Below are 23,578 nucleotides of genomic sequence, written 5' to 3'. Positions count from 1 at the left end.
TACAGGTGTGAGCCACTGCACCCAGCCCCTTGAGAGATCGTATGTGAAATTCTAGTTATATGCTCACAAAACACTGTAGTTTCAAATCAAAGCATTTATTACAACTGTAATGAAATAACTGTTTAAGCTCTCCCCACCTGCTAGATTTCTTTGTGAAAGCAAAGATGTTCAGCTTATTGTTGCATCCACTATGCTTAGACAATATAGGCTAAATGTTGGTTGTTGGCTATAATAATAGCTATTATGGACATTCAAAGAAATTTTTGAATGAATAACCCTGAGCAATTCTGTTTCTATTGGTGCTGTGACATTATGTACAAAAGTACATGAGGGCTGCTTGGTGGTTCCCTATTATTGACTAGATGTAAACACTGCTTTTCTTCGCCATATTATAGCGGGCCATTTCCCCATGTTTATGTTTCAGCCAGTGACAACTACAGATCCCAACTGGCCATGCTGATGTTAAACGTTAAAGGATGGCTGCCAATGAGAATTGTGCGCCGGGCAGGAACGTGCATCATGCTTGGGAGTGATAAATGAATCTGAGACCAGGTAGGTACTCAGAGAGATGATCCGAGCACAGCCACCACATCCCAAGCTCAGTGAGCTCAGGTCTCACCAGTCCCTGCTCTGTCTTGCTATGTTACTTTTGACAAGTAATTTTGCTGGGGTTCGGTTTCCTTGGCTGCTAGACTTCTGTGCACCTTCTGTTTATCTGAATAAACTTTCACCTCATTGAACTGCTGTTGCTCAGGTCAGCCTTTGGCGTCTCCTATACTTCCCAGGGATGTGAAATGGGTCCCTCAGACAAATACTCGGTCTGAAGATTAAACGAAGGCAGAACTCAAGTCGCGGATTTGTATCATGGATAAACACTGCGTACCAAGTTAGTACCAAGAAGTAGGAACCACACTGGTGCCTCCCGCTCTCCGCACCTGCACAAACCCTCAACTGCCCCTCGAAGTTGGTCATCTGGCTTCTCTGGGGTAACAGCCACATCCTCCGTAAAGGGTCCGGAGCCCCAGCCTCCAGAGACTCCAGACAGTTTTCTCAAGGCCGCGAACATACCCTCCCCGACGGCATCGTCCCCACCCCTTCTCGGGCCCTGTCACCTTGACTGCCTGTCCCATGGCTCTCCTCACCGCGGCCGCTACCTCCGGAGCAGTCGAGTAGCCCCGCCCCTCAGCAACCAATCAAAGACTTAACTGTCCAACTCCCTGTAGCGCGATACTAACGCGCCACAACCAATCACCAGGCAGCATCTCCCTTTTAGCCCCGCCCTCCTCCAAAGGAGGGAGGAGGTGTTTGCTAAACGGGCGTTTGCTAAAGGCGTTTGCTAAAAGGACGGGAACTGGTAAAATCGCGAGGAGCCGCAGAGCCCAATTACTGGCCAGAAGAGAACGGAAATCACCTGGACGCCATGTTAGTTAGGGGCACAGTCACTTCCGGCGCAGGGATCCTCTGCTAGGCGGATTGGGTTTGTATTTAGTGGATGGCGTCGGCACCCGCGTTTTGTTACCTCCTGTTTAGGGTATAGGATCGCCTGTAAAAGAACCTTTATTTTAACGTTTCCCAGTTGCGACTATCTCTCTGGAAATGTGCATAAATAAAAGCCAAGTCCTAACAACTGCAGCGGGCATTGATTGAAACACTGACTCCTAAAAATTTTATGCGTATATTCTCTCATTTATTTCCTCAGAAGGTGAGGTTAAATTACTCGCTGAAGTTCGCACAGCTAGTAAATGGAGATCTGGGATGCAAATCTGCTATGTCTGACCGTAAAGCTTAGTCTTACCCTTTACATTTTGCCTATTCAACTCTCTCTACAACTTGGTTTTGCTGATAAAGAGGTCAGAAATGGGTAATTAATCAGCAGCATCATAATTAGAAACAATCATAAGTATTTAAGTGCGTTTTAACTTACGACCTTGCAAGCATCAAGAAAAAACTCTGTAGTCACGTTAATAACGCGCCACAACCTTTTCCTATTGTTCCTACTGCATAATTTTTCTCCTTCCCTACCCGTATAGCCTTTCAGGTTAACTTTTAGGTAAAATTGACTTCTTATTAAAAATGAAAGATCTGGACCAATGGATTTCCAGGCCCTTTTCCTTCTCTGTCATCTATGTTATTTTAAGGAATTATTGCAAGTCATTCTGAGAATAACAAGATAATCAATTTTTTTAAAATTAAGATGCATTCTATTTGCAGAACATTTAACGTAATGAAGCGATTAAACCAAGTATAGTGGATATTGTCTTTTATCTGAGAAACAATAAACTAGATGATCTTGGACCTTGCATTGTGCTTTCTGAATGCTGACAGTGATTTAAAAGATGCCCCGTCCCCGCTCCCCCATTTTCACTGTAGACTCATAGTGCAGCTTCCTGAAAATTCATAACTTATTGTGATGATTTCTTGCTAGGTACTGTCCTGCATTCAGTTAACCAAAGTCCCTCATCTGCTGATATTTTAAAACAGTTCTATAATGACAGAATCAGTTCAGTTCTGTGGCTCCTCTTTTCTTAAATAAATTTGCATGTCTCCTTTAACTGTTCCACATATGAGGTGGGCTCTTCACTATTCTAGTTGTTCTGGGAACATGGCTTGGTTTGTCTTGTCACCCCAAAATAATCAAAAGGCTAAGGATCCAGTTAAAAAGGTTTATTCAACTGTAAAGTATGAGGGCAGTCATATGGGAACATGTAGACACCAAAGAATGGTGATCAGTGCTTCCAGTGTAAGGAAAATTGAAGATGGTTTATATAAGACAAAATGGAGATGCCGAACAGAATTACAACATTTTCCAAACAATGGATAACATCCAGATTTAAGATCTGATTGGCTAGTATTGATTACACTCTAAGGTGGTTGCTTAATAGTATTGATTACACTCTAAGGTGGTTGCTTAATATTCTATTGTAAAAAAGTAACAATCACAAGGGTCTACAGCTCTAATATTATGTAGTCTAGGTTTGAAATGAAGAATAGGGAGTCTGATTAATGTATAACATCTCAACACAAAGGTCTGGAAGCAACAATAGTCATGCACCAGAGAAGAAAAACAGCTGTATTACATGACTCAGTTTTCAAGGCTTAACTTTGCCCCCTTGGCTTAATAAATTTGGAAGGTTCTGAAATTTCGTTGTCTTTTTAAAGTTTGCATTTCAAAGTATAAGTCGCAGAACTGAACAGGAAATTCCAGCATGTTCATCATGTAAGTTCACAGAACTATGTAGTAGGCAGAATAATGGCCTCCAGAAGATGTCTCTGTTCAGATTCTGGAAGCTCTGACTATGTTATATATGACAAGAGGCTTTGAAGATGTCATTAAATTAAGTATTTTGAGATGGGAAGATTATCCTGGATTGTCTGGTGGACTCAGTGTAATCATAAGGATCCTTATAAGTGAAAGAAGGAAGCAGAGTCAGGGAGAAGTTTGAAGATGTTCTGCTGCTGGCTTTGAAGATGGAGGAAGATGGAGGAAGGGGCCACAAACCAAGCAAGCCTACTCCAGAAATTGGAAAAGGTGAGGGAATGATTTCTTCCCTAGAGCATACAGAAGGAATGCACCCTTGCCAACACTTGATTTGATTTTGGCTCAGTGAAACTCAATTTGGGCTTCTGACTTACAAATGCTACCTGTTTTTGGCTCCTTCCATTTTCTTTTTTCTTTTTCTTTTTTTTTTTTGAGGAGGAGTCTCCTACTGTTGCCCAGGCTGGAGTGCAGTGGCACGATCTCAGCTCACTGCAAGCTCCGCCTCCCATGTTCACGCCGTTCTCCTGCCTCAGCCTCCTGATTATTTGGGACTACAGGCGCCTGCCATCACACCCGGCGAATTTTTTGTATTTTTAGTAAAGACGGGGTTTGATCGTGTTAGCCAGGATGGTCTCAATCTCCTGACCTCGTGATCCGCCTGCCTTGGCCTCCCAAAGTGCTGGGATTACAGGCGTGAGCCACCGCGCCCGGCCCAACTCCTTCCATTTTCAAAGCCAATAATGGAGCTTTTTTCTTTTTTTTTTTCTTTTTTTGAGACAGAGTCTTACCCTGTTGCCAAGGCTGCAATGGTGCGATCTTGGCTCACTGCAACCTCCGCCTCCCAGGTTCAAAGGATTTTCCTGCCTCAGCCTCTTGAGTAGCTGGGATTACAGGCGCCTGCCACCACGCCCAGCTATTTTTGGTATTTTTAGTAGAGACAGGGTTTCACCATGTTGGCCAGGCTGGTCTCAAACGCCTGACCTCATGATCGCCCACCTCGGCCTCCCAAAGTGCTGGGATTACAGTCGTGAGTCACCACACCCAGCCGAGCATTTTCAAATCTCAGACTCTCACCTCTGCCTCTGTGGTCTCATCTCCTACTCTTACTCTCACTCTTCTGTGTCTCTCTTTCACTTACAAGGGCTGTTGTGATTACTTTGGGCCCACCTAGATAATGCAGGAACCTCCCTATTCCAAGATCCTTAACTTAATCACATCTACAAAATCCCACTTACCAGGTAACATATTCACAGGCTCCAGGGATTAGGACATGGGCATCTTCTGCCTAGCACACTGAGTTTGCGTGAGGCCAGTCAATAAGGTTGAAATGGAAAGAAATGAGGTAGAAGCAGCAGCAATGGGCCTGATCACACAGGGCCCTATAAGCCAAGGTAAGGGTGTTGGATTTTATTCTGTGATGTTATACACTAGCATATTACCAGCAGGAGAGTGACATTATGATTTATATTTTATAAAGATCATTTTGGGTGCTGTGTGACAAATTAACTACAATGGAAGCAGATAGGTTATCCAACTAGGAGCCTTTCAAAGTACTCCAGGAAAGAGATGTTAGTAGCTTGGATTAGAGTAGTGGAGGTAGAGGAGATAAGAAGTGATTAGATCCTTAGTGATGTGTGTTGAAAGTAGAGAGAGAAGATTTAAGGATGATTTCAAGGCTTTTTGGCTGGAGTAACTGGGTGAATGGTGGTACAGCAGATACAGAATCCTGCAAAAGGAGGTTTTGGTTTGTTTGTTGTGGAGGGAGTCAAAATAAAATCGCAGTGCCTGGTAGCCATCTAAGCGGAGGTGGTCAATAGGCTGTAATGTATATCACAGACCAGTCTGGGATTAAGGGAAGAGGTAGGTCAAGAGATAAATACTTGAGAGTCACTACTATATAGATGGTAAAGCCTTCAGATGGAATGAAAGCTGACCATATTATTTATTATCCAAACCAGCACACATTTTTTTATTTTGACAATTTCAGACACATAAAAGTTGCAAGAATAATACATAGAATTTGCATATGCCTTTCACTCAGATTCTCCAAATGTTTATATTTTATTTTAATTGCTTTATCCTTTTCTATTTCTCTACTTACCTATAGACAGACACTTTTTCTCTGAACTATTTGAAAGTAAGTTGCAGACATGATACCCATAGCCTTAAATACTTCAGTGGGTTTTTCCTACAAAGACATTCCCTTGTATCAGTAGTTCTTCAAGTATGGTTCCTGGGCCAGCAGCAACTGTATCACCTGGAAAGTTAGAAACCTAACTTGTAGGGCCCCACCCCAAACCAACTGATTTTGACAATTTTTCTGTGGTTATGAAAGGAAATTAACATGACTTCAAAACTATTATCTAATTTATAGGCATTATTTAGATTTTACCAATTGTCCCAGTAATGTCTTTGATAGCAAAAGTACCAAATGAACACTTTTGAGATTAAAGGGAACCACATTCAATAATTTTGCCAAGACAGAGTAGTAGTGTAATCATAAAAGGCAGTTGAGCTCACACCTGTAATCCCAGCACTTTGGGAGGCTGAGGCGGGTGGAACATCTGAGGTCAGAAGTTTGAGAACAGCCTGGTCGGCATGCGGAAACCCTGTCTCTACTAAAAATACAAAAATTAGCTGGGTGTGGTGGTGCGCGCCTGTAGTCCTAGCTACTTGGGAGGCTGAGGCCTGAGAATCGCTTGAACTCAGGAGATAAAGGTTGCAATGGGCCGAGATTGTGCCACGGCAGTCGAGCCTGGGCGACAGAGAAAGAATCTATCTAAAAAAAAGGCATTGAGGAGCCATACTTTTTCTTAATACGTACACTTAGAGGTCTAGTATGATAACTGGAATTGTCTATAAGATTTTATAAATGGATGTCCTTAGTGACCTTGACAAGAGGGAAATGGACTCAAAAATGAAAGATAAGAAAGCTGACGAGGTATGTAGAAAACTTCTTTATAAAACGAGCAAAGATATGGAGGGGGATGTGGGATTAAGGAAGGTTTTTTTTTTTTTTTTTTAAAGTGGGTCATTTTATTAATACATTATGTTGATTGCTGCTGGGAAAAATTCTTTGCAGAGCAGTCTAGGGAGGTTTACAAACTACTGATGCCTGGAGCTTATCTCCAAAGATTCTTATTTAATGGATCTGGGGTGCAGCCAGGTTCACGGGGATTTTTAAAAGCTCCACAGGTGATCTTAATGTGTAGTCAAGCTTGAGAACCACTGGTAGAGAGAGAAAAAAAATCTGTTGAAGAGAGGGCTTAAAATCTGCTACAGCTGCAAGACCTTAAATAATCTAAGTGCTAAGTTGCAACCAGCACCACTTAAATTATCAAATCTTGTCAGTTACAAGATTTGTAACTGAAGGGTTACAGTTACAGTAACCCTTTGCAGACGAAGGGTTTATACCAGTAACTGCATTCCCCAGGAGACAAGAAAGGAGGATAGAAAAACGACTTAGGAATCTCCTTAGAGCTCAAGACTAGAAACTTCCCCAAGCCGGTCCCTGCGGCAGTTCCTGCGGCGCTGCAGCTCGCTGGCCGCACTCGCAGCCCAGGTCGCCAGTGCGCACGCGCAAGATTAGGTGGGGCGCCAGAGCCGGGGCACCTGCGCAGGCTTGGCTGCGCCCTCTCGCGCCGCACGCTCAGCGGGTTCCTCACTCCTCCCGAGCCTCTCCTCTGGCCGCCGCGCGGGAGAGAGGCCGAGATGGCAGATGAGATTGCCAAGGCTCAGGTCGCTCGGCCTGGTGGCGACACGATCTTCGGGAAGATCATCCGCAAGGAAATACCAGCCAAAATCATTTTTGAGGATGACCGGGTAGGTACTGGGCACCACCTCGCTCGCCTGGTAAGGGGGGGTATCGTCCGCGGATCCTCGGGTTTCTCGCGGAGGGAGAGGAGGGGTCGCGAGTGCATCGGCGACGGGAAGGGACCTGGCCGCCCTGGCCCAGCGGGCCCCCAGCCAGCGGACAGGGCCCGGGCACGCCGAGGCGGCCTGCCGGCGCGTGCCGGCGCTCCGGTTACTTGTTATCTGCCCCGGGCGCGGGCCAGGCCGCCGGGCGCCCTGGGGCCCCCGCGTGGAAGCCCGCCGGCTCCCCGGCTGCCTCGGACCTTGCCTGTATCAGGAATCTCGAAATCTCGCCAGCGCTCTGCCTGACAGAGAAACCCGATCGCTCCCTGACTCAGGCCCAATCTCCGCGATCTCCCGCGCACAGCCGGCCTGCCAGGGCCCGGCGTTCCTGGGCGCTGCTCAGCAAGGCATTGTGCTCGAGGGCCCCAGGGGCGCTGGGAGGTGCGCGGACCGGCTGGGCCTGCCGGCTTCTTCCGCGGGGTGCGGCTTGCCACCGTCACCCCTACCCCTACTCCTATCCCTCTCTCCACCCCAAGGCCTACCCTGGGCTAGCGAGGCGATCTCCTGAGATAAGAAGTGGGCCCGCGTCTGAGATTTGCTTTCCTTTGACCTCTCCCGCTGAACATTTTGGACTTACAAACAGCTGAATGATTCTTTTTGTATTCAACAGGAAGTAATTTTATGCCAAGAGACTAAGACTGTAGTTTTTGTTGACTTCTTGTAGGTGAAATCCCAGTTGATGTGACTTTGAGATATCTTGTGTAAATTATTTAGTGGACAGTTGTATTTTTGGGATTGGATCTCAGATAAAGCTGGGCAGATTGGCTGATTTAGATAGAACAAATTTTGTAAACAGTTTTGTTAAATTTAGGAAATATAAAATATAAGAAAAACATTTATTCTACTAGTGTCATTTAGTTAGATTCAAAACGTTATCAAAGATTTAATTAGGTTCCTCTAGGTGAATTTTTAAAAAAATACTTTGTCTCTACTCAGGGGAAATTCTTTGGTTTTAGAAAAAATATTTCTTTTTAAAGTTTGCAGTTGCCTTTGAGAAGTGGTTGTTGAAAAATTTACATTTGAACCACCGAAGTCCAACTGTATAACAGCAGGAAGCATTCTAAATGAATCAGCATTTTGTAGGGAGTACCCAGTAGAATTACTCCTGAGACAAATAAGTGTGGATGGGTTTTATTAAAACAGCTTTCACTTCAGCAGTGAGCAAGAGATACGAAAATATTCATGTCGTATGTGTATTTACAGACACTGTTTTAAATAATTAGTCTAAATGCTGAAGAATGTGTATCATATATAGACTCTTCAGCTTTACACAAAAGGATAGGTATATTTCTTAAATAGTTGAGTAAAGTGAGAATAGATATTAATCAAGTATCAGACAAATATGTAGTTACAAAACTCATTGCTATCATAAAGAAAAAAAAAAAAAACAGGAAATTGCACAACTAGGACTCTGACCTGGGAGTAATGGGACGGGGAGGGGAATCAGAGGTTTTTTTCTGTTTTTTTTTTTTCTCCCAGAAATCATGTATGTGCTGGGAATGGAATGGAGGAATGTCTAGCAGTTTAAGTTAGACGGAAGTTGGGGTTTGGAGGGGGAGAGGATCATTGAAAAAGCTCTGAGGGCAGAGAGCTCAGAAGGTCAGTTCCATGTGAAGAGCTGCAGGAGATCTGGAGAGGCAGACAAGGATTAGCATGGCCAATTTCTATGCATTCATTGGCTCCCAGTTTAAATGTCACTGCCTCAGAGTTGTTGTCCCTAAACACTTAATCTAAATCAGGCTTTTCCTGTAATAATCATTCATATTTTTCCTTTGTAACATGTGTGACCTTTGGTGATTATACCTTTATTTAAAGTTGGTCTTCCCGTAAGACTTCCATGGAGTCCGAGTGCAGTGGCTCACGCCTGTAATCCCAGCACTTTGGGAGGCCGAGGCGGGTGGATCACCTGAGGTCAGGAGTTTGAGACCAGCCTGGAAAACATGGTGAAACCCCGTCTCTACAAAAACACAAAAATTAGCTGGGCATGATGGCATGTGCCTGTAATCCCAGCTACTTGGGAGCTGAGGCAGGAGAATCGCTTGAACCCAGGAGGCGGAGGTTGCAGTGAGCTGAGATCATCCATTGCACTCCAGCCTGGGTGACAGAGTGAGACTCCATCTCAAACAGAAAAAAAAAGACTTCCATGGAAAGGACCATGGCACCATTCGTAATGTGTACACTTCTGTTTTCGTAGCATCTAGTGCCCCCCATGTAGTTACTGCTCAGTAAATACTTGTTGAAATAAGTTTTATCCTACCAATATACTAAAAGTTTGATTTATTTATTTCTTTCCCTTTTCCCTAGTGCCTTGCTTTCCATGACATTTCCCCTCAAGCACCAACACATTTTCTGGTGATACCCAAGAAACATATATCCCAGATTTCTGCAGCAGAAGATGATGATGAAAGTGTAAGTACATTTCTAACATGATTTATTTTCTTGCTTTTTAAATTGTGAGATTAATTTTGTCCTTAAAGTGCTGTCACATTTTCATCTTCCTAAGGTCGTTACTAAGGAAAAACCAGAAAAACCATTAGGACTTCCATTGCCCAGCTGTTTTCCAAAGTTACTGCATCATTTTGTATCCCACCAGCAATGAATGAGCGTTCCATCTTCTCCATATCCTTATCAACACTTGCTATTATCTTTTTTTTTTTTTTTGAGACAGAGTCTCGTTCTGTCGCCCAGGCTGGAGTGCAGTGGCATGATCTCTGCTCATTGCAAGCTCCGCCTTGCAATGGTTCACACCATTCTCCTGCCTCAGCCTCCCAAGTAGCTAGGACTACAGGCACCTGCCACCACGCCCGGCTAATTTTTTGTATTTTTAGTAGAGATGGGTTTCACCGTGTTAGGATAGTCTCGATCTCCTGACCTCGTGATCCGCCCTCCTCAGCCTCCCAAAGTGCTGGGATTACAGGCGTGAGCCACTGTTCCTGGCCTATTATATTCTTAAAGTAAGCTAGAAAAAAGGTTAAGAAAATCATAAGGAAGAGAAAATATATTTACTATTCATTAAGTGGAGTGAATCATAAAGGTCTTCATCCCTGTCATCTTCATGTTAAGGAGGCTGAAGAAGACGACGGGTTGGTCTAGCTGTAGCTGTCTCAGGGGTGGCAGAGGCAGAAGAAAATTTGCATATGAGTAGACCTGCACGGGTCAAACCCATATTGTGCAAGGGTCAGTTGTATTTACTTGGGGATACCTTTGTAAAGTGAGACATTATTTCTGAAACTTAGAAACTTCAGGGCATTAATTTTTAATTCAATATATTTGTACAAATCACAGAGTTCAAAGATTAGAGCGAGCACTTAATGGTAAAATACCATCTTATATGCAGTAACATTAAAACCTCAGAATACATTTTTTTCTTTTTTTTTTTTTTTTGAGACGGAGTTTTGTTCTTGTTGCCCAGGCTAGAGTGCAATGGCACGATCTTGGCTCACCGCAACCTCTGCCTCCGGGGTACAAGTGATTCCCCTGCCTCAGCCTCCTGAGTAGCTGGGATTACAGGCATGTGCCACCACACCTGGCTTATTTGTATTTTTAGTAGAGATGGGGTTTCTCCATGTTGGTCAGGTTAGTCTCGAACTCCCAACCTCAGGTGATCCGCCCACCTCAACCTCCCAAAGTGCTGGGATTACAGGTGTAAGCCTCCATGCCCAGCCCCAGAATACAAATTTTTAACATTTAGTATAATTAGACAGTCATGGCATTTTAAGGTCAGAGCTTCTTACTCAAATGCAGCTCTTTTCTGTAAGGATAATAAAATGTTAATTTTTACTCAGTTAACATTCTAAATTAGTGTTTTAAGGTCATCTCTTTTACTTAGAAGACAGTTGTTTGCCAGGAAACGTTTACTGAACCAGCTTTAAAACTGTGCTAATTCATAATTAAATGTTGTGACCAGTATAGGTATCTGCTGTACAAAATTTTATATAGATGCTCATCAACTTAAGATGGGGTTACATGCTGATAAACCCATCATAAGTTGAAAATATTGTATGTCTGTTGAAAATGCATGTAATACACCTAACTTACTGAACATCACAGCCTAGGCTAGTCTAATTTAAGCTTGCTCAGAACACTTAACATTAACCTACAGTTGGGCAAAATCACCTAATACAGAGCCTATTCTGTAACAGAGTGTTGAATATCTCATGTAAGAGTATTTTACTGCATATCACCAGTCTGGAAAAGGATCAAAATTTGAAGTATGGTTTCTCCTGAATGCATATTGCTTCCACACCATTGTAAAGTTGAAAAATCATAATTTCCCCAACTTACACTTTCTGTCCGTTGTCCATCTGTACAGTGGACCTTACTGCATGAGTAAGGTAAGCAGAGTCCACTGTCCTGGGGCTTACTAAGGTAATGGGAATAGAAACGTAAGATTCTCTCCCTTCCCTCTTTTCTTGCCAAAGGAATTAAAGGAGTTCCCTTTCCTGAGAGCTTTTTAGAATGTTGAAGTTAACCCTCCCAACTTTTTTCTCTCACAATGGGAAAGCATAAGCAGTGAAATGGGAGTTAAAGTTCTTTTCTCCTGCCAACCTTCTCCCCTTTAACTTTTATTAGGGAAGAAAGCTGGCAACACACAAGTGGACTCCATGTGTAAATAGAGACAAATTGACTGTAGATAGAACCAAAAAACAAACAGGATGACACAGAGTGAGACTAGGTATTTGCCACAGGATCCTACAAGTCCCCAGACAATGCAATAGATCTGGCAGTGTTCACAGGAAAATCCATAATGGTCATAAGGAAGTCATAAAGAAAGCAAGATGTCTTGCTTTATTAAGAAAACTTAAACACCACTTGGAATATAATTAAATTTTTTTTTTGGTTGGGCATAGTGCCTTGTGCCTGTATTCCCAGCACTTTGGAGGTTAAGGTGGGCAGATTGCCCGAGCGCAGGAGTTCAAGAGCAGCCTAGGCAACATTGAAGAAGCCCCATCTCAACAAAAAAATACAAAAATTAGCCGGGTGTGGTGGCATGTGCCTATAGTCCCAGCTCCTTGGGTGGGTGAGGCAGGAGGATCACTTCAACCTGGGAGGTCCAGGCTGCAGTGAGCTGAGATCGTGCCACTGCACTCCAGCGTGAGTGACAGAGCAAGACCCCATCTCTTAAAAAAAAAAAAAGTTTAATTGAACAGCAGATTTTATTTCTAATTTGTTTCTTGAAATTAGTAATGATAAATACCTAAGCTTAATGGGTCTCCAGTTATAGATTATGCTCTGTTGGGATTAAGAGTTTCCAAATATTTGCTCAAAGGGGTGTATTTCAATGAGAGTTTTAAGATTTGATATTTCAGCTTGACAGTTTGTTATTTAATGGCAAGAAGTAATAAATTGCCTGTGCCTAAGAAACTTTTTTTTTCCTTTTCCAGCTTCTTGGACACTTAATGATTGTTGGCAAGAAATGTGCTGCTGATCTGGGCCTGAATAAGGGTTATCGAATGGTAGTGAATGAAGGTTCAGATGGTGGACAGTCTGTCTATCATGTTCATCTCCATGTTCTTGGAGGTCGGCAGATGCATTGGCCTCCTGGTTAAGCACGTTTTGGGGATAATTTTCTCTTCTCTAGGCAATGATTAAGTTAGGCAAGTTGCAGTATGTTAAGTAACACACTTATTTTTGCCTGTGTATGGAGAGATTCAAGAAATAATTTTAAAGCCGCATACATAATAAAAGACATTGTTGCATGGCTTATAGTCTCGCTGAATGTTGCATTTGATTGTTATTTTAAAAATATATTTGTTGGAATATGTGAAGGTGGGTTTATAATTTTGGACGTTTCTTGCTTTTTCTTCCCAAGGAGGACTCAACATATGAACATTGCATTGTTTTAATGGTGTTACTAGTCTTTGAAGACAAATAATGAGAGTTTATAAATTTAGCTTTAACTTTGAAATATCTTTCCAGGCTAAAATAGGTCCAACTTAGATTTTTAAACTAATTCTCACATTTTCTAAGAACATTGGAAATTGACCATTTTGGGTTTAGAAACAGTGCTTTATGTTCAGCCCACATTGCCCCTGGACTCTGGGCGTAATTTGGAAGGGATGAAAGTAGGTTTGTGACATAATCTTTGATGACCATGTGAAGCCATACATTGGTATTTCCTTGCTATTTAAACTCCATCTGAATATTTATTATAAAGACTTGAAAACATTTTACGTATAATTCATTTTTCCAATTGAAACCCCACTGTTCTAAATGTGTATGCTCACATTAATAAACATATTTAAGTTGTGCACAAATCTGGCTACGTCATATAGAGTAGGAAAGGGAACTTGTCAGGGTCTGAGTTTTCATGTAGACTGACAACCAACCTTTTGTTTTTAGTCTCACCATGTACCCTGGCCTTTCTAAGGTTCTGTTTTTTTTAATTTTTTTTTTTTTTTTTTTTGAGACGGCGTCTTGCTGTTTCACCCAGGCTGCAGTGCAGTGGTGTGATCTCAGCTCAATGCAACCTCCACCTCCTGGGTTCAAGTGATTCTGCCTCACCCAGCCTCCCGAGTAGCTGGGATTACTGGTGTGTGCCACCATGCCTGGCTAATTTTTGTATTTTTGGTAGAGATGGGGTTTCACTATGTTGGCCAGGCTGGTCTCGAACTCCTGAGCTCAGGTGATCTGCCCACCTTGGCCTCCCAAAGTGCTGGGATTACAGGTGTGAGCCACCACTCCCGGCCTCTAAGGTTCTATTTAATACAAGGTTAATAGCTTTGCTTTTTTGCTTTTCTTTGTGTGGGCACTTTCCAGCTTCCAAAATTTAATAATTTTTTTTTGTTTCTTCTCCCATTCTCTTCATACTTACAGGTTTTTTCCTTTTTTTTTTTTTTTTTTGTGAGACAGAGTCATCCTGTCATCCAAGCTGGAGTACAGTGGCACGATCTTGGCTCACTGCAATTTCCGCCTCCCAGGTTCAAGCAATTCTCCTGCCTCGGCCTCCCAAGTAGCTGGGACTACAGGCGCACACCACCATGCCTAGCTAATTTTTGTATTTTTAGCAGGGATGGGGTTTCACCATGTTGGCCAGGCTGGTCTCGAACTCCTGACCTCAGGTGATGCACCCACCTTGGCCTCCCAAAGTGTCAGGATTACAGGTGTGAGCCACTGTGACCAGCCTTCCATTTTTAATCTCTAAAAAGATTGTTGTAGGATTTTGACACATTTAATTGAAAGTTGTTTTTCTTAAAATTTTATTTCCTGTTAGTGATTTTTTAAAATAGTTTTTTTTTTTTTTGGAGGTGGGGAGACGAGGGAAATTGGCTCTTTATGTGCAACACATAATTTTTTCCCAATTTGTCATTTGTCCCCTTACTTTGTTTATGGTGTTTAAAATGTTTATATAGTTAATATATCCATCTTAAATTTATTTCATAAGCCTTTCCCACCCTAAGAGGATTTTAAAATATTATTCTTTTTTTTCCTAGTACTTTTTTTTTGAGACTGAGTCTCGCTCTTGTTGCCCAGGCTGGAGTGCAATGGTGCAGTCTCAACTCACTGCAACCTCTGCCTCCCAGGTTCAAGCATTTCTCCTGCCTCAGCCTCCTGAGTAGCTGGGATTACAGGCATGTGCCACCACGCCCGGCTAATTTTGTATTTTTAGTAGAGACGGGGTTTCTCCTTGTTCATCAGGCTGGTTTCGAACTCCCGACCTCAGGTGATCCACCCGCTTCGGCCCCCGAAAATGTTGGGATTACAGGCGTGAGCCACTGCGCCCGGCCTTTCCTAGTACTTTTATGACTTTACATTTTATGTTGAGGGAAGGTGTAGGGAGGAGTTTTGGAGGGATTTGTGCCACAGTAAAGAATGAAGTAATGAGATGCATTTGTATTATGTATAAGAGGGTTGGCTGGGCTTTTATCATGCATATTGTCTTTACCACTGATTTAGTTAAGCTGATGTTAATAAATCAGGTAGACAACCACCAAGTTGTCTTGCTGGTTCTGTCTGTGACCTCTGCCCAAAACTGTCTTGTGGCATATATTCACCAAACCTCATATAGTAGCCAGTCTCCAGGATAGCCCACAAGGATCCTCACTTTTGGTATTTGCACCCTTGTGTTTCTCATTGAATCTGATTCATAATAAACAGTATGGTACAAATGATAGTATGATTTCTGAGGCTGCATCACAGAAGGCATTATGACTTAGACTGTGGTCTCTTGGATTGCTCACTGCTATTGACTGAACATTTATGTTTCCCAAAATTTGTATGTTGAAATTCTAACCTCCAATGTGATGGTATTAGGAGGTGGGGTCTTTGGTAGGTGATTAAATGATGAGACCAGAGCTTTTATAAGTGGGATGAGTGCCTTTGTGAAAGAGACTTTGGAGAGCTCCTGCCCCTTTCACCATGTGGGAACCCAATGAGAATAAAGTCCTTACAAACCAGGAAGTGGGCTCACCAGACACTGAATCTGCTAGTGCCTTGATCTTAGACTTCCCATCCTCTAGAACTGTGAGAAATAAATTGCTGTTGTTTATGAGTCACCCAAGTCTATAGTATTTTTTTTTTCTCCGAAACAGGCTTTTTCTTACTCTGTTACCCAGGCTGGAGTGCAGTGCCATGATCGTGGCTCCCTGCTGCCGCGACCTCCCTGGGTTCAGGTGAGCCTCCCACCTCTCTTCCTGAGTAGCTGGAACTACAGGTTCATACCATCACACTGGGTAATTTTTGTATTTTTTGTAGAGATGGGGTTTCACCATGTTGCCCAGGCTGCTATGGTATTCTTTTCTAGCAGCCAGAACAGACTAAGATACTTGGGAAAGCCAGCTGCTATGGCCAGGGACACTCAAGCAGCCCACTGGAAACGTGTTATGTTGAGAGGAACTCGGCCTGCCAACAGCCAGCAATATGTCAGCTACGCAAATAAACCATCTTGGAAGCAGACCCTCCCCAGCCCTAGTTGAGCCTTCAAGATGACTGCAGTCCTGATTAGCATCTGACTGCAACCTCATGAGAAGGACCCCACAGTACAAGCACCTGTCTAATCTCCCAAATTCCTGATCCACAGAAATGGGGTGATAATAAAGTCACCAAGTTTTGGGGTAATTTGTAACAGCAATGTTAACCAAAATACCTTGTTGTCTTAATTTTTTTTTCTTTTTTAGCATACAGCTAGACTGCATTTCCCTGCATCCTTTCAGCTGTGTGGGGCCATATACCTATTGTCTGGTTAATGAAATTTGTGAGGAACTGATGTATGTCATTTCCAAGACCCTGAAATATCTCCCATGCACTCCTTTGCTTTTTCTTTTCTTTAGTTGACAAGATGCAGAAAGGACTCAACAGAGGAGATTGAGATGTTTGATGGAATGAGCTTAAGTCTCCAAATGACTGCATGGGGGAGTATTTGCCACACTCCTGACCCACATTGAATTTTATTTGTTAAGCCACTGAGATTTCATGGTTTGGGTAATAATACTTAGGAGTATTTATTGTAATTAATATCAGACCTATGATTCAGGAGTGATGAAACTTTTTTATATAAGGTGGCTTGGGATTTTAACAATCATAGCAGCCTATTTGATTGTTCTGCTCTTAGAAATAGCTCAGAGGTTGAGATTGCCAGGGTAAAGAGGGGTTAGAACTTGGAGATAACAATTGGGCTTTTAAGTAGAGTGTAAGCCAGTTCCTGTGGGGACCATAGCACCACATTTTTTTTTTTTTTTTGAGCCAGAGTCTCACTCTGTTGCCCAGGCTGGAGTGCAGTGATGTGATTTTGGCTCACTGCAACCTCTGCCTCCCAGGTTCAGGTGATTCTTGTGGCTCAGCTTCCCAAGTAGCTGAGGTTACAGGTGTGCACCACCACTCCCAGCTATTTTTTTTTTTTTTTTTTCATTTTTAGTAGAGACAGGGTTTCACCATGTTGGCCAGGCTAGTCTCAAACTCCTGACCTCAGGTGATCTGCTCACCTCGGCCTCCCAAAGTGCTGGGATTACAGGTGTGGGCCATGCACCCAGCCAATACCACATCTTGATTGAACTGATCTGAGGAGGCTATGTGAGAAATGACTCTTATGTTTAATATTAAATGTTATATTTTAGAACTGAAGTGATAAGTTCAGGTCATTTGAGGAACTTAGTTTATCATTGAAATAATTTCCTTGAGTAAGCCACTGAGAAAATCAGAGTGATCTTTAATCTTTATTTAATATGTGTATTCTTGCCAGTTGTGGTGGCTCACGCCTGTAACCTCAACACTTTGGGAGACCAAGGTGGGAGGATCAGTTGAGCCCAGGAGTTCAAGACCAGCCTGGGCAACATGACGAAACCTCGTCTCTACAAAAAATAGAAAAAAAAAAATTAGCTGGTATGGTGGCGTGCACCTGTAGTTCCAGCTGCTTGGGAGGCTGAGGTTCTGGGAGACTGAGGTGGGAGGATTGCTTTAACCTGGGAGGCAGAGGTTGCACTGAGCCAAGATCATGCCACTGCACTCCAACCTGCATGGCAGGCGAGACCCTGTCTACAAAAAAAAAAAAAAAAAAGCATATTTTTCATTTATGTAGGTTAGAATTAGCCTACACAATACAAAAAACAAAAACAAAAACAAAAAAACAGATTTAAATGGGATAATAAAGGCTTATTTTCTTCTTTCAAGTTATAGAACCCCCTAAAGGTGGCAATCCAGGGCTCTTTTGTCACCTTCTTGATATCAGCAAAAATTCAGGCTCCTCTCTTCTCTACCATCGTTTATATCCTCAAGGTCACTTCATGATGCATGGATTGATGCAGCTCCAGCTTTCAGATTCCCCCATCAAAAAGAGAGGGAAGCAAAATGGCAAAAAGTCATGCCAGCATTATGGCCCTTTAAAAAAGAGCTTTTACGGAGGTCCTTCAAGACCTTCTGCTTATGTATTATTGGTCACCCCAAGATATAAGACAGGTTGGGTATCTTGCTGCCCAGAATTAAACTAGAAAGGAATAAATCTAGAGTCGATACTGACAGGTAGGTCACAGTATATCCCCCATCACTGATAGCCAGTGTTCATGACTGTGGAAAAGCAGCCAGGCATTCTTAGACCTTGCCAAGGTGCTGAAAGGACTGATTAGGTAGTTGCAATTTGGCTATATTCACTCATTTCTCCAACACTGAGTCAAGACCAGGAGGCATTTTGTTGACCATCCCCTATTTTCTGTGAATAGTGGGTGCAACTGTAATTCCAAGCAAAGCTCCTTCTTTGCTGCACTCATTTCTGGTGCTTTATCATACTGATTACATTTTTTTGTCTATTTACATTATGGCTTACAAAATAATAAGTAAATTTTCAAAAGCCGTCCTCACTATTTTTCATTTTTTTTTTGAGACACGGGCTCACTCTTACTCAGGCTGGAGTGCAATGGCACAATGACATTTCACTGCAGCCTCAACCTCCCGGGCTCAAGTAATCCTCCTACCTCAGCCTCCTGAGTAGCTTCACCTGGCTGTTTTTCTATTTTTTATGGAGGTGGGATTTTGCTTTGTTGCTCAGGCTGGTCTCCAACTGCCGGACTCAAGTGATCCCCCCTCTCAGCCTTCCAAAGTGCTGGGATTACAGGCGTGAACCACCATGCCTGGTCAAAAGCTCTTTTCTTATGGCACAGATTTTAGTTAAAAAGAACAAGAGTTGGTTAAGTCCTTCTCTTTCAAATATGTATTGCAAATATGTCAACAGGTTATTCAAAGTCTGCATATCAGCCTTCTCATTCAACCGTAAAGCAAACTGAGAGCACTGGCTGATGATAGTAGCTGCTCCTTGAATTGCTTCCTATGATATACAGGATCATTTAATAAAGAGATTTCTGCCTATAACAGCTTATTAAGTTTTCTCCCTATGTTTATTATAATTATGTTCTATAAGCTTCTCAGAAAGAGTGTGACTTGTACATGCATTTGCTTATTTAGAGTAAAATTTGATGTTTCTATAGCTGATTTTGCCCCTTTATTTCATACCAAAGGTTATTTTGCACTTGTCCTAAAAAATACACAGTTGGTTTAACACAGATTTATTGTGCTTTGAAAATGACCTGAAAGCTTGAGTGGCTTCATGTTACTTTTTTAAAAGTCAGGACTTTTGAAGCATTAGTTATTAATACAATAAAATCTACCCATAAAAAGTGTACAGCTTGATGAATTTGACCACAATCAAGATAGAAGATGTTTTAATCATTCCAAAAAGACTTGTTAGGAGACCATTTTATAACCCACATTATAGATGATGGCTTGGTCCAGTAGGTAGTGTTAGAGCCGATGAGTAGTGATCCTGTTCAGCATGTATTTTGAAAATAGAGCCGGCACAATTTGCCAATGGACAAAATATGGGAGTGACAGAGAGAAGTCACTATTTATTATTCCTCAAGATTCTATAGACCAACTGGGTGGTTTCTGTGCTGTTTTGCCTGATCTTATTCATGCCGCTGTGTTCTGTTGAGGGTTAGCAAGTCCAAGATGACCCCACTCAGATGTATCATGGTTGGTACTTGCAGTCAGCTGGGGTCTCTGGAGTCCTCTCTCTAGGGCCCCTCAGTCTCTTGTTTCCTTACATTGAGGTCACACAGTAATAAACAATCCCAAACTTAGTTTAAATTAATTACAATTTATTATTCCTTATGATTTTGTGGGTCGTTTGGGCAGTTCTACTTATTTCACCTTGGCTCACTCATGCAGCTACATTCAGCTAGGGGGTTGCAGGGGGACGGATTTAGCTGGGACAGTTGGCATGGTTTAGTTACACACCACAGGCTCTTTGGCTCCCCATGTAATGGAAATTAACAGGGGGACAAGCAGATTTCCCAGACAAGTCTTTTTTTTCTGGGCTTGTGCTTAAAAACAAGGGAAAGCCTGGGCGCGGTGGCTCATGCCTGTAATTCCAGCACTTTAGGAGGCCGAGGCGGGTGGATCACCTGCGGTCGGGAGTTCAAGACCAGCCTGACCAAAATGGAGAAACCCCCTGCTAAAAATACAAAATTACCCTGGCGTGGTGGCGCATGCCTGTAATCCCAGCTTCCCAGCTACTCAGGAGGCTGAGGCAGGAGAATTGCTTGAACCCAGGAGGCGGAGGTTGCGGTGAGCCGAGATCGCACCATTGCACTCCAGCCTGGGCAACAAGAGCGAAACTCCATCTCAAAAAAAAAAAAAAAAAAAAGAAAAAAAACAAGGGAGACAACAGAGGCGCAAGGATCCTCCAGCTGACTCTGAAAAAAGCCTATAGGGAATTTTTTTTTATCAGGCAAAGTGCGGGAATTGACATCAGGGGTAGGGTATGAAGGCTAGGCTGGGCAGAACACGTAGGGGCAGGGTATACAGGTTCCCATATCTGGTTGCAATGCTTATATTGAGTAATGGGCCACCTGGTAGTCTGGCCAGAGGCAAGGAGGCTGTACATCAATTATTGTTCAGCATTCCTTTCCCAGGTGAAACACTCTGCAACCTTTGTTCGATTTTAGATCTAAATCAGTTTCTGGAATTCTTTAAGTAAAAGGCATGGTTAAACATTAGGAGTGCACAAAAGAACAATATAGACTGGCTATTTTCTGTATATGACTATTAGCGGAAATAGTGTCAGTGAGGTAGTGGTGTGGATTTTGTGATCAGTGGGAATCATGAAAGAATGCTCTTGGGGTGAGCTAAAGCCAAACCCTGTCCCTATTCTGTCTCAGTTTGGTTTCTTTCCATGTTGTCTTTCACCTTAAGCTTCTACACAGATTACTATTCTCAGAGCAGCAATCCAAGAGGTCAAAGAAATGCTGGAATATCTCTTGAGACCTAGGCTTCAGAACTTGCGTAACATCACTTCCACCACATTTTGTTGGTCACAGCAAGTTAAAAGGCCAGCCTAGGTTGAAAGGTTTTGAGAAATAGACCTCATGTTTGCATGTGAGAAGGAGAAACGTCACATTGCAAAGGGGCGTGCATACTAGGATGGGAGGAAGATAGAGCCATTAAAGAGTCTACCCTACCACCATTATGCTGTTGACTCAGCTACTTTCTCTCCTGCCATTAAGACTAATTGTTTCCGTGTCTTTGTGTGACTTGAGTTCATACTTTCTAAGAGAGGACAGGGGCTCCTGAGGCATAAACCTCAGGGGCCAGATCACCTCATAAGCTACAGATAGCCTGCAAATGACTGATCAGTGTTCACTGCGGTGAGGCAATCTGGTATGGTGGCCAGTGTGTACAGACCTCTTAAAGGCTTATGGAAAGGGACTGGGCGCGGTGGCTCATGCCTGTAATCCCAGTACTTTGGGAGGGCCGAGGCAGGCAGATCACCTGCGGTCAGGAGTTTAAGACCAGCCTGGCCAACAATGTGAAACCCTGTCTCTACAAAAACAAAACAAAACAAAAAAAATTAGCCAGGCATGACGGTGGGTGCCTGTAATCCCAGCTACTTTGGAGGCTGAGGCGGGAGAATTGCTTGAACCGAGGAGGCAGAGGTTGCAGTGAGCCGAGATTGTGCCATTGCACTTCAGCCTGGGCGACAGAGGGAGGCTCCGTTTCAAAAAAAAAAAAAAAAGAAAAAAAAAAAACTTATAGAAAGGGACAGGGCATGTGGCAAGTCCTCTGTAGCTTTCCTGAAAGGGTCCAATAGGCATCTTGCTTGACCAGTACAGTACAACTAAAACTTGGTATAGTGGTTACAAATATCAGCCTGCCATTCAAGTGTGTAATAAATATATCTCTTTTTGTTTTTCTGTAACAACTTTTCTGTTTTGAGTCTCTGATCCATTATGGTGAAAGATACTTACTTTTAGTCAATTTGGAGTTTTCCCCCTCCCGTCCCTGGGGTGCTACTTAATTTCTGGAAGGTCTTATATAGTGCCATGGGATCCGGAGGGGCCATCTAGTCCTCTTTGTCATTGGTCCCTACAGTTTACCTGAGACTTTTGTTACCTTATTTAATCCTTTTTCATTGATCCCTGTAGGTTGACGTTTTGTAATAATGATGACCATGATTATGATAGTATTATGATAGTAATTATGAAAGTATTATGATAACATTAATGAGAGTTGCTATTTGTTTAATGCTCACTATAAGACAGGCACTGTGTTATATGTATTAAAAATAGTATTGCTGGCCGGGCACGGTGGCTCACGCCTGTAATCCCAGCACTTTGGGAGGCCGAGGTGGGAAGATCACGAGGTCAGGAGATCGAGACCATCCTGGCCAACATGGTGAAACCCTGTCTCTACTAAAAATACAAAAATTAGCTGAGCGTGGAGGCGTGTGCCTGTAATCCCAGCTACTCGGGAGGCTGAGGCAGGAGAAACTCTTGAACCCGGGAGGCAGAGGTTGCAGCGAGCTGAGATGGCACCACTGGACTCCAGCCTGGTGACAGAGCTAGACCCCGTCTCAAAAAAAAAAAAAAATATTGCTAAAAACAACTCTGTGTACATGTTATATCCTGTGGCATTTGCACAAAGCATATGTTTAATGGACATTTGTAATTATCAACATCCAGCTTTTGAACTCTCTTCCTATTTGAGGGATTCATTGCCTCCAAAAAGAGAAGCTGAAATGAACAGACACCTAGTATTCTAGCTCCTCTGCCAACTAGGATGTAGGCCCTTGACCTAGGCTCTGCCGATCAGATGCACTCATCTGGGATTTTGAATTTGAAACTAATGACACAAAGAAACAAGGACAGTGGAGATTTCTTTCTGGTGTCAGTGGCAGCAGCATCGAGTTGGCAAGCACAGCAGTGTCTGTGTTGCCAACCCTTGGATCCAATGTTGAATACCAAGGATGACAACAGTGCAAACTGCAGTTCCTGTGTTCAGTGGCAGTGGTAGCAGCATACCAGTAGACTGGCTCTCTGGTTCTATGTTTTGGTTTTTTGTTTGTTTGTTTGTTTGTTTCGAGACAGAGTTTCGCTCTTGTTGCCCATGCTGGAGTGCAGTGGTGCAATATTGGCTCACCGCAACCTCCACTTCCCAGGTTCAAGTGATTCTCTTCCCTCAACCTCCTGAGTAGCTGGGATTACAGGCATGTGCCACCATGCCCAGCTAATTTTGTATTTTTAGTAGAGATGGGGTTTCTCCATGTTGGTCAGGCTGGTCTCGAACTCCTGATCTCAGGTGATCCACCCACCTCGGCCTCCCAAAATGCTGGGATTACAGGTGTGAGCCACCATGCCTGGCCCCTGGTTCTATTTTTGTTTGTGAAGTTATCTGCATAGCTTCTCTTTATTCCTGCCTATTTTCCCAGTTTATCTGTGAGCCATTCATTAGTTTCAAGAAATTAGCTGATGGAGAAATTCTTAGCAGGAGTGATTGCAGGCAATAGGGAAAGGGTAGGTGGAGAGCTTGGGGTTGGTTAATTGGCCTGGTTTGGGATGGAGGCAAGGAGAACCCAGCTAACATTAAGGAATTGGATTTTCACAGCACATGGCAAATAGTAACAAAATAGGGTTGGTTTTTTTT

At 42.9% G+C, this 23,578-nt stretch overlaps 2 protein-coding genes across 4 annotated transcripts in view; one reads left to right on the top strand and one right to left on the bottom strand.

Moving 5' to 3' along the window:
- Positions 1–1,330, bottom strand: part of LYRM7 (LYR motif containing 7) — a 34,493-nt gene extending 33,163 nt beyond the window's left edge. The window contains exon 1 of one of the 3 annotated variants that reach the window (XR_010126477.1): positions 1,113–1,211. Coding sequence is in view for 2 of the 3 variants with exons in the window: in XM_063665480.1 (XP_063521550.1) it covers positions 884–1,066 (183 nt within the window). In the remaining variant the exon portion in view is untranslated. Of the gene's footprint in view, positions 1–883 lie in introns of all 3 variants that reach the window. The other 2 variants (XM_054488139.1, XM_063665480.1) reach the window with 2 other exon arrangements.
- A 5,484-nt stretch (positions 1,331–6,814) lies between these two features.
- HINT1 (histidine triad nucleotide binding protein 1) lies at positions 6,815–15,104 on the top strand. The gene is made up of 3 exons (XM_054488138.2): positions 6,815–7,081; positions 9,479–9,583; positions 12,559–15,104. The coding sequence occupies exons 1-3, from the start codon at positions 6,971–6,973 to the stop codon at positions 12,721–12,723; spliced, it is 381 nt and encodes a 126-aa protein (XP_054344113.1). The 5' UTR covers positions 6,815–6,970; the 3' UTR covers positions 12,724–15,104.
- Positions 15,105–23,578: the final 8,474 nt, after the last annotated feature.

This window comes from Pongo pygmaeus, chromosome 4 (genome assembly GCF_028885625.2).
Source record: "Pongo pygmaeus isolate AG05252 chromosome 4, NHGRI_mPonPyg2-v2.0_pri, whole genome shotgun sequence".
Taxonomy (NCBI): domain Eukaryota; kingdom Metazoa; phylum Chordata; class Mammalia; order Primates; family Hominidae; genus Pongo; species Pongo pygmaeus.
This window is presented reverse-complemented; position numbering and strand designations above follow the sequence as displayed.